At 33.6% G+C, this 12,569-nt stretch overlaps 1 protein-coding gene across 3 annotated transcripts in view; it reads left to right on the forward strand.

Moving 5' to 3' along the window:
• Positions 1 to 12,569, forward strand: part of TOP2B (DNA topoisomerase II beta) — an 82,548-nt gene that overhangs the window by 12,227 nt on the left and 57,752 nt on the right. For 2 of the 3 annotated variants that reach the window (XM_074195687.1, XM_074195685.1), the window contains exons 2-4: positions 3,530 to 3,685; positions 5,274 to 5,364; positions 7,620 to 7,683. In XM_074195687.1, the coding sequence (XP_074051788.1) occupies positions 3,530 to 3,685; positions 5,274 to 5,364; positions 7,620 to 7,683 (311 nt within the window). Of the gene's footprint in view, positions 1 to 3,514; positions 3,686 to 5,273; positions 5,365 to 7,619; positions 7,684 to 12,569 lie in introns of all 3 variants that reach the window. The other variant, XM_074195686.1, reaches the window with a different exon arrangement.

Here is a 12,569-nt window from a genome sequence, read left to right on the forward strand (position 1 = left end):
CCACTACTTCTTGGCTGTAGTGATTATGAGAATCTTTGAGATTTTTCTTTAAAGCTGTAATTTGTTATTAAATTCAGATTTTTACTTTTTTATACATTGTCTCATGAAAGAAACTAAATTAGAAAATTGTTGAATTGTCAGTTTTCATGCGACTCACTTTATTGGTCTGTAATTTCATTGTTTAACTTCTGACTAAAGATGTTTTTGAAGAATTTACTCTTGCTAATAGCATTATGTTTTATTTGGAAGCTTAAATTATTTTTTCATTATGTATATTTTGACTCTGGACAGTATTTTTGAGCAATTTGATAGTTACAGGTAAATTGATTTTCTCCTGATTGTGTAGTTAACTGATTTTATCTTTGAACATAAAATGTTTAGTAAAAATAATCTACATGATAAGTTGTTTTATCTTAAAATATTGTTAAACTCCTTTAACTTTATATAAAAACCACAGTAATAGAAAATTATTATGAGTTATAATTGCTATTTTTATCACTTAATGTTTGAATTCCTATAGTTTATGGAATAATTCTTGACATATTTCTGAATATATAGAGGACATAAATCCTGTTCTTTACATTTAAAGAATTTTTTCCCCCCAGAGCCATACTTTAAAGGAAAAAGTAATTATTTCTAATTTTATTATCTGAGCCAGAGACTGTCAACTTGAAGTCCATGAGTTTTTAAAAAATGTTGATAACTATTTGGTAAACCTGTATATTTTCTTTTATTTCTGGATTATTCAGAAGACAAGTGCATAGTCCTCTCCAGTCAGCCAGAGGTCCATGACAAAACACACACACACACAGACACACACACACACACACACACACACAAAACAACAACAGCAGCAACCAGTTAAGAAAACCTCTGGTCTAGATTCATTGTAGTTCAACAACTAAGCAATATTATGATAGATCTGACTTGCATATTCATCCTATGTAAATGTACAAACTTCACTCCAGATCTATTCTTTCTTTTTTTAAACTCCCAAGTTCCATTTCCCCTCATTTTTGATCCCAAACTAAAAATAATTTGTAGATATCCTCTCATTTCTTTCAGTAGACTTTAAGTTACCTCTTAAATCTGGAAAACAGGTTTCCCTATTTATTAGGGTTTGGGGAGGTTTAACCAGTATGGATAACTGATTCTGCTAAAACTTCTTGTCATTAAGGAATCCTATAGAATAGTGCTTTAATGATACACAAATCACAGAAAAATCTCCAAATCTTGTAGAGCTGACTCCAGCTTTTGTGGCTGCTTGAAGATTGGTATTTGTGCATCCTCTTCAATTTAATTGGCAGGGAAATTAGAGTGAGCCTTTTGTGTTAGAGTGGCAGTATAATCAGAGCTGACACCCAAAGAATTATCATCACTTAAGGGATTAGCTCTTTGTGACCCATTTGAGGACCCAAGGTTCATGGTCACTTTTGCATTTAGCCCTTAATTGATAATGGTCACTTATTCCTTTCTTGTTTTTCCTATTATGAATCAGACATCACACCATTATTGAGTTCCTACTATATATTAATCTTTCATAGGCTACCAGATACTCTATCAAAATTACAAAACATTAAATGACTTGCTTTTGTTTTTGTCACAAAGCTGGCAGTTGGACAAACTAACACTAGAGCTGATATTCCTTGACTATGCCTGCCAGTTTGTTCGGTATACAAAACTCTATCCCATTTTAACGTAAAAATTAACACACAAGTGGTAAGGCATTTTCCACACCTGTCACATCGATATTTTTAAAGTACAAATGTTACTATTTCTCTCATGCTTAAGAAGCTTTAGTTCTCTGCTTTGCCTCTCTGTCATTTAAAATCCTTTATAATCTCGATGTGTTGCCTGTTTCCAGAATGGTTACACATTAACTCAGCCTTTTGTAGTACTTTATACCTGAAGCAAACTGCCCTACTTAACTTGTTCCTGGATTCCTTTGGATACACCTTTTGGTAGATGCTTTTGTCCAGGTTGGCCCTCAGTGTCTAGAATGCTCTCCCTCCTCACTTTTTTTGCCTCTTGGAAGTCTTGGCTCCCTTCAGTATTCAACCCACCTTCCATCACCTTTAACATGTCTTTCCTAATTCCCCTAATTGAGCACTCTCCTCTTCCCTTCCCTTATATGTGGTATATAGATTTCATTTACTTCTCTGTGACTGTGTTGTATCCTTGGTAGAATGTAAGCTTGGGGGGAGGGGAGAGGCTGCAGCCTATAGAATGTGCTTCTTAAATGCTTAGTGATTGGAGGAAAAAAAAAGTAAACTTGTAATTCCATTTCCCTTCCATAGCAGAGGTTCTTAATCTGAGATTTTAACCTGTGAACTTAAAAAAAGTACAACACTTAGATAACTATTTCAATATAATTGGTTTCCTATGTATGCTATTTTATGCATTTAAAATATTATTCGAGAAGGAACCCATAGGTTTTGCCACATTGACAGAGATCCATGATCCAGAAAAGGACCCCTGATTTAAATTCTGGTGAATAGACTTTGAATTGTCTCGTTTTCAGTGTGGAGACATAGTCATGGCTATACCTATGAATTGTGTAAGATTGTTTGAAATCTAGGTTATTGATAATCCTGTTTAATATCCTTTATCTTTGTCAATCAGTTGGCAAATGCTTGTTATAGTTAATGGGACTATATTTTTCCATATTACGACTGGAATATGTAATCTAATAAATAAATCTTTTTTTGTAATTTTAAAGCTCCATGAAATTACACCTTCATTTTTTTTTTTATAAATTTGAGGTTTATATGATCTCCATAGTCCATGTTTTGTTTTTCCTCCCTTTTCTTTTCAAAATCTCAGAATTCCTAATGTAGGAGGAAGGGAAAGATCTAACCGGCCATATCAGGTATCTTTTTGGATGCCCAGTGGGGCATAGGGTGACTCAGCTAGATCTGGCTTTCAGTGGTCTTCCAGACATGAACTGACCTCATTCTAGTTGGAATTTATATTGATGATGGATTAAGGAGTAAGAGGGTTGGTTTGGAAAAGTCTGCTTTAGTGGATTCAAGACACAATAGTATATAGGATTGGTTTTTGTTTTGGTATGAACTTAGTGTGACCTTGTAGAATTCTATTAACATTTCTGGATTTTACTTTCCTCAATCATAAAATGAGGGGTTGAATTCCCAAGGGCCCATCCAGTTCTAAAATTCTATTACTCTGCGGAAAAGGAAAAAAAAGTTTAAGTTAAATTTTCCTATTTTATTTTTATGTTTTCACAGAATTTCTTGTGATCATATTATATGCAAATTGGGAATTCTATTTTAAAAAATAACCAAAGCTTTATACTCATAACTAATATAAGTATATCTACTACAGATCATACTCTAACTTTGAAAGGGATATTATAGGACCTTATAGTCCTAAATCATAGGACTTAAAATTGAAAGAGGCCAAGAGAAGATTTTAAATTTAGGAAGCAAACATTTAAATGATCAATAAAGATTTTAGTAATACTTTTTCAGTTATTTATTTTTTTGGTTAATTTTAGACTCTTTTTGATCAGAACAATGCTGCAAAAAAAGAAGAATCAGAAAGCAGTAATAAAAATGATTCTTCAAAGAAGTTGTCTGTTGAGAGAGTTTATCAGAAGAAAACGCAACTTGAACACATTCTCCTCCGGCCTGATACATACATTGGATCTGTGGAACCATTAACTCAGGTCAGTGATAGTCTTTATGAATCTGTGTATATTTATCATTTATCAATGACTTTTGTGGCTATAATTTCAGAGATGAAGATGAGAGATAAATATGCTTCAGGAATTTTATTCCTTTGAGATTCTTTGTCTGACTATAGATATATAAAATTAAAAGCTTTTATTTTCCATCTGATCTTTGTATAATATATTTGGGAAAATTTATTTTAAAAATAATAGAAGAAAAAAAGTCCAATAATCCTTTTACCTTTATTTTATATGTAGATGGAATAATATTGTGAAAACTAAATAAGAGTATGATTTGGAGGCTCATTATAGATGTTCATTAGACTACTGAAAGGAATAGGAGACCATATTAAGGTCTTGTATCATTTCAGTGCATAGAATGTTAATGGATATAAAATTCTTTTTTTTCCCCCAAAAATGTGCACTGTGTGATAGTACAATTCTGAGAGAATGGAAATTAGGCATCCTTTCTGTGAATGGTTAATTGTGACTTTAAGAGTGATCTAGGGGCAGCTAGGTGGTGCAGTGGATAGAGTACCGGCCCTGGAGTCAGGAGTACCTGAGTTTAAATCTGGCCTCAGACACTTAATAATTTCCTAGTTGTGTGGCCTTGGGCAAGCCACTTAACGCCATTTGCCTTGCAAAAAAAAAAAGATTTATCTAGCTCAGAGATGGGCATGAAAATGACTTTCTATGAAAGTCTAGCCCCACGAGTCAGCTTATTTGATTGTGAGTAGTCTCATGCTTGTCAGACCATTACCCATGTGTTTAGTAGTTTGTTGGTTATGGCCTTTTGAAAAGTCTACGGTACACCCGTGGTTTCACTACTATTTTAAAAAGTTAGGTTATATGTAGAATTAAGCTAATGAATGGAAAAATACTCTGAAATGATTAAAAAACTACAAAATGTTGGTGACTGTCATTATTATTTGATTTTATTATATTGAGGTACCTCTATTAATGTCTCTCCCAGTTGCCTCAGTACAAAGATAGATGACTTCAAACATTCCAAGGGCAAGCCAGCTGAGGACCACCTAATTTTTATATATCTAACTCTAGCAGACCTTTCTAAAGTGAACACAGAGTCCAAGCATTGGATTGGCTATTATTAGAGAAACTATAATAGCAAAGTGAAGAGATAATGATCACTAGAATGTTTGTCATCAACTGATGAAATTATTTGACCATGAAAACTTATGAGAAGACTCTCTGTTAAAGTGTGGAGTAATGTCCATACCAGTGAAGTCTTGAATCTCTTGAAGTATTGTATTATATTGAGGTAGGGAACATTTGAATTCTTAATCAGTCTTGTTGGCTTATATTAAAAATTGAAAAATTTTATATAAGAAATGTATATAACAATAGGTCATAGAGAATAAGTGATTTCTCAATTTTATGGATGTTTAGGTCAGAAAAAGAAGAAGAGGTTAATGCCATTTACTTTACCTTTTTTAACTCTAAAAGACTAAGTTTTTAGAATGTGAAATTGAGCAAAATTTTCAGAGAGAATGTGGTTTTGGATTGTATAAAATTTATATTACTGTCATTCGTAGTAAAAGACTTTTTGAATTTTGTCTATGTACAGTCAATGTGGGTTTATGATGAAGATGTAGGAATGAATTGCAGAGAAGTTACTTTTGTACCAGGCTTATACAAAATCTTTGATGAAATTCTTGGTGAGTACCTTTTTAAGAATTAAGACAAATTCTCTCTTGTTAAGTAATTGTAAAGCCCTAGAGTCAGGACTCGATAGCATTGATTTAAAAGGGGGTTCTTAAGGTCATCATATTGAATACTCATGCTGCTTCAGAATGTATACAGGGTAGCTGAATCATAAGAGCATGTTAATATATTGTATTCATATGCTACTTTGAAGAAGTTATAAACATTTTCCATTAGTCTGAATTTTTTTTTTTTACCTTTCCCATTTTACTCATTAACATATTTACCTACAAATAATATAGGAGTTTCATTTTGGAGGTATGCATGCTAAAAATGGCCATCGGAGGCTTTTTTTTTATGGTGATCTGAAAGTTAGCTACTTTCATCATCACAGTCCTTTCTCCTAATAGTCTCTTTAACATAGCTTGTTAGACCAATCTTAATTCTTCAGGAAAGTAAACATGTTCTTCCTCTGCTCAAAATTTCAGTCTCTCTATTGTCAAGTAGAATTCAGACTCATTTTTCAAGGCTTTGTTCATAATTTGGTTCATTCTATTTTTGCAGACTAATTTTATGTTATTTCCCTCTACTTTATACTCCAACTAGTTTGAACCTCTCTATCCTCTCAAATTCTACTGTGTTTTCCCATTTTTTTGCCTTTTATCATGCTGTCCCAGGTACATGGAGCAGCTTGTTTTCCCCATTGGCCTGTTGAATTAACTAACACTCATATTTTAAAACTCAATTGCTACCTCCTAATATAAAACCTTCCATGATTTTTGTCTCTGTCATAACTCACCTTTTCAGACCTCAAATAGCATTTTGTTCTGAACTCTACAATACACTTATGATGTAATGTTGTGTGATTCAATTATTTGTTTTTGTGTATTAGCTCCTCCTCTCTCCCATTAGACTGTAAGCTCCCTGAGGGCAGATACTGGTTTTATCTAAAATTTTTATCTCCCCATACTTGTTCTTTCCTTTCCAAAGTCCACTGCTATGTCTAGCTTAGTCTTCTCTCTGTTGTATAATTATTTTTCCTGGCTTTTATCCCATACATTAAAATTCTAATTTAATTCTAATCACCAGTTATGAAGAGTCTGAGAGAGGGTCTGAGGAAGAATTGTATAATTGAAAAAATGATGATCTGGAATATAAAAGATCTCGGTTCTAGATCTCAGTGCTTTATTCCATATGTGACCTCGTCCAGGCATTTAAACTCCCTTTGACTGACTTTCTTCCTCTTCGTGATTCTGTTATAAAGCACAGTAAGATGTGATGACCCTCTCAGGGTATGTTTGTCTTTTAAAAGGGAAGATGGTTAACTAAAATCAATTTGTTTGGTAAAAAGGGAAGATATTTTTGAGCCAGGGGACCTTCTCTTACTATTTGTGCTGAAGGCACAGAGATTAGAATAATTAAATGAAAAGGGCTTGGGGCCCCTTCATTCCTTTTTCCTCAATTATTTGTTCCACATGTTGAGGGAAGGATTCCAGAGCTATCCTAACTATAGATTTCCATTTCCTAAACCCTGCCCCTCAGGTACCCAGCAATATTCCTTTTAAGTTACATGTGTGGGGGTTATAGTGATCAATTAAGGCTATAAGTTTAATGTCTCCAATTATCAGGTTTCTAGCATATCATTTTCAGAGATAGATTGTTTATGTAATTTAGAATTCCTGTGAACTTGCATTCAAATTAATGTGGTGATAAAGAATGTTAGAATATTTTTAGAATTATTTATTTTTGAATGATCTTTGGAACAATCATGAAAACACATGTATGGGATTAATCTATATTCTCCTTAAGAAATTGGTTGTCTGCCCTGGCTGAATTTACAGACTGATTGAGTTGAAATTAGTTAAGTTAGGTGTTTGGGTTTTTTTTTAAGCCATGATGGAAAGATTGAACTTGCCATTTTTTAAAAATGACAAGCTATGATCTTATTGTATAAATACCCTAAATACATTTTGGATAGTAATATATGCTGTTTGAAGTGACTGAATTTCAATTTTACTTTTCATATATTTATTTGGAACAAAGTTTCTCCCCATTTTAATTCAATTGAAATGCTTTATTTTTATTTCAAGGTAATCCTCAAAATGTTAGAATATTAGTTGCTTTAATTTTATAATGAATGCTAATAGTAATTTTTAAAATTCCTTTTGCAATGTATCACTGTTTATATGTATTTTCTTGTTTTTAATAGAGCTTGTACACATTTACTAAAACAGTTGACTATTCTCACTAAAGTATTTAATTTTTGTAGTTAATGCAGCTGACAATAAGCAGAGGGATAAGAACATGACCTGTATCAAAATTTCTATTGATCCGTAAGTACATCATTAGTCTACTTTAGCTAGCTTTCTCAGCTAAGTAAGTTGTTTCATCTAGGTGGTTCTTGACTTATGAACATGAAGCTTATGAGTCACTTGGCTGTATGAATGGCTATTGCTACTTCTTTCCTGTCATTAATTGCTCCTTTTGCTGAAGCTCACTGCTACTTGAAGATTCTCTGCAACTTCAGGAGTAGAACCTTTGACTTTGCTTCTCCTGAAACTGATGCTCCCTTCTTCTGGAGCCCTTTACTACTTGAGCCATAACCTACAGCAAAACCATGAGCTTCTAGAGCACTCCCTAATAGTTATTACCCATTGTTCCTAGAAACGTCCATTCAAATGATTTCTTATTTTTTTTTTTGCTAGATCTTCCCCCAACTATGTCACAATGGAAATTACCTATCCTCCTGCAACATTCCTTGCAATTCTCAACTACATAGCACTAGTGTAACTCAAACTAGAGAAGTTTCAAGGGATTTTTGGGATAGAAGGATGAATTCAATAGGCTTTTGAGGACTTAATGCCCAAGTTACCAGTTATGGCATTCAGAGTCATAGATAACTGATTTTCAAAGAAATTTTGGGAATGTAACTTATTCGTAATTTAGGAACTAACTGCCCTTTGATTACGTTGTAGAACAAACATATGTAGAATATTTATCTAATCAAATTCGCTGCATAAAGCAAGATGAATAATAGGTTTTTCTAAATCATATACATTTATTGTCCTTTTAATAATTTTGATTTCACAAACATCTGTTTATGAAAATTTAGATTATACTTATCTTTCATAATACCATCCTTAGTAATTCAACATTGTCATTAAAAATCAAGAAAACTGAGCAGATTGAAAACATTTGTTATCAGCAATCTAGTTTTGGATTATGTTCTTTTTTTATTAAAAATTTTGATTTTTGGTTTCATTTTTCATGTATTTGACATTACTGCCACATAGTCATGTTATTAAAACTTTATTTTTGTTGATGTTTTTGTTTAATCAGTGAAACTTGGCATCATCTACAATTTCAGAAGTAGGAGGTCAAAGTTAGGGAAGGAAATAAAGACATTTTCTAACCTCAATTGCTGATTTCTGTCTCCCAATTTTGCTAATTGTTTAAAAACAAAATAGTTCATCTAACCATTTGTTCTCTCAGAAAGCACTTGTTATCTGTAAACAAAGGCAGATATCTTTAGCTTTCTTATTCAGGGTAAAAAAATACTGAAAGTGAAGAGAAAATATAATGCTTTCCTTAAAAGAGTGTTTAATATGGTAGTTGAATAATTGGTTATAACTTGGTTATATCTTCTAAACAATAACATTTCTTGCCTCATTACTCCAACACGTGTCATACTTTCTGAAATCCAGATAAAATGCTACTACAATGAATAACATTATAAAGAATGGGTTTAATTTGACAAAACTTTTTCATTTCTATAAGGATAAATAAAGCAACACTTTATTGCTACGGTTGTTCCTAATTTTATGTAAGAAAATCTATACAAAAAATAATCCTATTATAGCATGTTTTTTCTTTGATTTATAACAAAAGAAATTGTTTTCAAAATTAAATTCACTAAAAGTTACCACAGTTCATTACATTACAACAGTTTGCTTATTGGCATTTATCTAAGAGACATCTTCAAGATAATTAACAAAGACTTGATATCTTTTGCAACCTGACTAGTTTTGAAATGTCATTTGTTTGATTTGAAGACGATGCTAAGATCTCTGCTTCCCGCCAGAAAAGCCCACTTAAGTATTAATACAGTTATTTTAAAACTAACATATATTCAGAAACTACAAGGAAGAAAGGAATACCATAATGTCTTTATGACAAATTTATCCAATTCTAAGAGGTCTCTAGCAAAGTGTTCTAGGATTCTACCTTTGCTCTTGTGTTATTTGTCATCTTTTTCTGTCACTTGGACAAAAGCATAGATAGCACTTTTGCCAAATTTATAGATGATACAAAACAAGGAGGAATACCCAGTTTGGTGGATAACAGTCAGCATCCCAAAAGTTGCCAACATACTAGAATGTAAATGTAATATAATGAAATTTAATAGGGATAAATCATATAATTGGGTTTGAAAAACTGACTTAACAAACAATGAGTATGGTTAGGAGCATTTTATCAAAAAAAAGATCTAGCAAGGATAATAAGTTGCTCATTTTGTATTAGCAAACAAAAATACCTAATGATATTTTTGGATGCTTTGAAAAGTATAGTGTCTAGTACATGGGGTAGTCTTTTTCTGATATCAGGGTACACATGGAATATTGAATTAAGTTCTGGATTGCCCCAGTTTAAGGATGACATTTATTTCAGCCATTGAAGATCATCAGACAAGTCATAGAAGTATTGTGATCTGTATCAGTGGAGCAGCTACCAACATTCACATCTGGCCTCAGATACTTACTACCTATGTGACCTTGAGCACAACACTTAACCTGATTTCCTTGCATCCAGGGCCATTTCCAGAGTCCTGATCCACATCTGGTTACTGGACCCAGAAGAGTCTGGAGGAGAAAGTGAGGCTTGGGACTTAGTATAGTCCCTTCCCCACCCCCACCCCCACCCCAGTCCAATTCATGTGCATGTTATCACCTCCTTATGTCATGATTTTTCTTTGAGAATGAAGGATGAACATCATCATCATCATCATCTATATGGGCAAGCTACAGCAGAGTTGGGTAGTTCATATCTCAAGGTAGTGCCATATAGCAATCAGTTAAAGCAACTGGGGCGGGGGATATTTTAGCTTGTGAAAAGACCACAGGGGACATTAGATACTTTCAGGTATTTGGAGAACCATCATGTAGAGAAGACTGATCTCTTCTGTTTGACCCCACAGGATGAAGTAAGCATACTGGTTAGAAATTGCAGGAAGGCTGCTCTAGGTTAAATGTGAGGAAGAACTTAAAATTAGTATTATCCAAAAGTGCAATGGAATTGCTTTGGGAAATGGTGGCCTGCCCATTTCAGGGGGTTTTCAGGAAAAAAACTGACTTTAAAAATTGTATAAAAAAAATTCTTGTTCCTGTCTGGATTGATCTAGATATTTCCTGAGGACTTTTTCAGTTGTGAGAGTCTTTGTTTTCTGATTTTGTTTGTCCTTCATTCTTTTTTTAAAATTTTATTTCTTTTTAAAATTTTTTTTGGTTTTTGCAAGGCCATAGGATTAAGTGACTTACCCTAGATCACACAACTAGGTAATTATTAAGTGTCTGAGGTCGAATTTCAACTTAAGTCCTCCTAACTTGAGGGCCAGTACTTTATCCACTGTACCACCTAGCTGCCTCTGTCCTTCATTCTTGAAGAAGACCATCAGCAAGATGATGCCATGACAACCATATGAATTGGATTTGAGTAGCAGGGTGCTAAGTCACAAGCCTCACTTTCTCCTCCAGAGTCCTCTGCGTCTAGTGGCCAGATCTGACTCAGGACGACTGGAGATGGCCCTGAATGCAAGGCAGTCAGGGCTTAGTGACTTGCCCAGGGTTACACAGCTAGGAAGTGGCAAGTAGCTGGATTTGAACCCCCTTCCTTCTGACTCCAAGGCCAGTGTTTTATCCATTGTACCACCTAGCTGCTCCTGTGTATTTTCTGAAAATATTCTGAAGATTCAGTTACACAAATCTAAAGCTTGAAAAGACCTCAGAGGACCTCCAGTACAACTTCTTCATTTTAAATATAGGGACTCTGAGGTCTCAGGGAATTAAATAACTTGCCGTCAGTGATGCCAAGAGTAAGCATCAAAGAAGAGATGGTCAGTTACTGGATAGGTCAGCAAACCTTAGGGCTGTGATTTCCACTATGAGAGTCATGGTGTCTAGAGGGAAGAGAATCTTGATCTTAGAAGACTGCTTCAGTTTTGTGTTCATTTCTGTATGCTATGTTTTTGTAAAGGAAATGATACATGTGAGGGCATCCATAGAAGACTGATCAGGATGGCAAAATGCTTTGAGATCATGACACGTCAGAAGTAATTGCAAGATCAAGGATGATTGTCCTAGAGAAAGATGTGATAGAGGGAACATATATTCGCTATCTTAAATGTTATTATAGGCAAAAGGGATTTGATTGCTTCTGCTTACTGAGAGGTCAATTTCAGCTTGATGTAAGGAAAAACTTTTCAACAAAGAGGTATCCAAAAGTAGATTAGGCTGCAGAAGTATAGATGCTGATGCAAAAACTGAATGAGAACTCAGTGAGACTGTTGTGGAGGAAGAGATAGGCTGGACTAGATTCTCTGATTCTGTTTATGAAACATCACTTCCATAGAACAGTTTAAAGATTCCTTTGCAGCAGGGAGATTTCACACAAAAAATTAAATGTCAGGTAGCCAGGCAGATATTGAGGATCAGAGCTGGTAACTTGAAATTGACTTCCACCAAAGTCCACTGTGCAGTTTTGCTGAATTGTCTTATTAATCTCGTTTGGTTATTTTGCTTTTTAGAGGTTTGTGAACTGAATAATCTTTTATGAAGACAAAGATTTAACTTTGATGTTTCTTTATTTCTGTTATATACTAAAGCCTAATTTCTTATTAAAATCTTTTTAATAGCAAATTTCATTGGGAAACAGTTGCTTTAATGATTGGGCATTTATTTAGATTTGCTCCATTATAGTTCTTATACAGTAACTTTTTTTCTTAAAATTTTTATGAAGCAAAATTTTATGTAACTTATATAAAGAAGATATTAAAACTAATTTTCAAAAGATGTTAGAATACCTAAACACCACCTAGACTTTATTCTTCTCTTCATAATCTCCTGAATTGTGAGGATAATAGATATTGGAATATCTAGGATTAATCAAAGAGCAATAACAGATTAGACAAGGGATGATGATCGTGTGTTTATATCATACCTTTTGC

Source organism: Macrotis lagotis, chromosome 7 (assembly GCF_037893015.1).
Source record: "Macrotis lagotis isolate mMagLag1 chromosome 7, bilby.v1.9.chrom.fasta, whole genome shotgun sequence".
Lineage (NCBI taxonomy): Eukaryota > Metazoa > Chordata > Mammalia > Peramelemorphia > Peramelidae > Macrotis > Macrotis lagotis.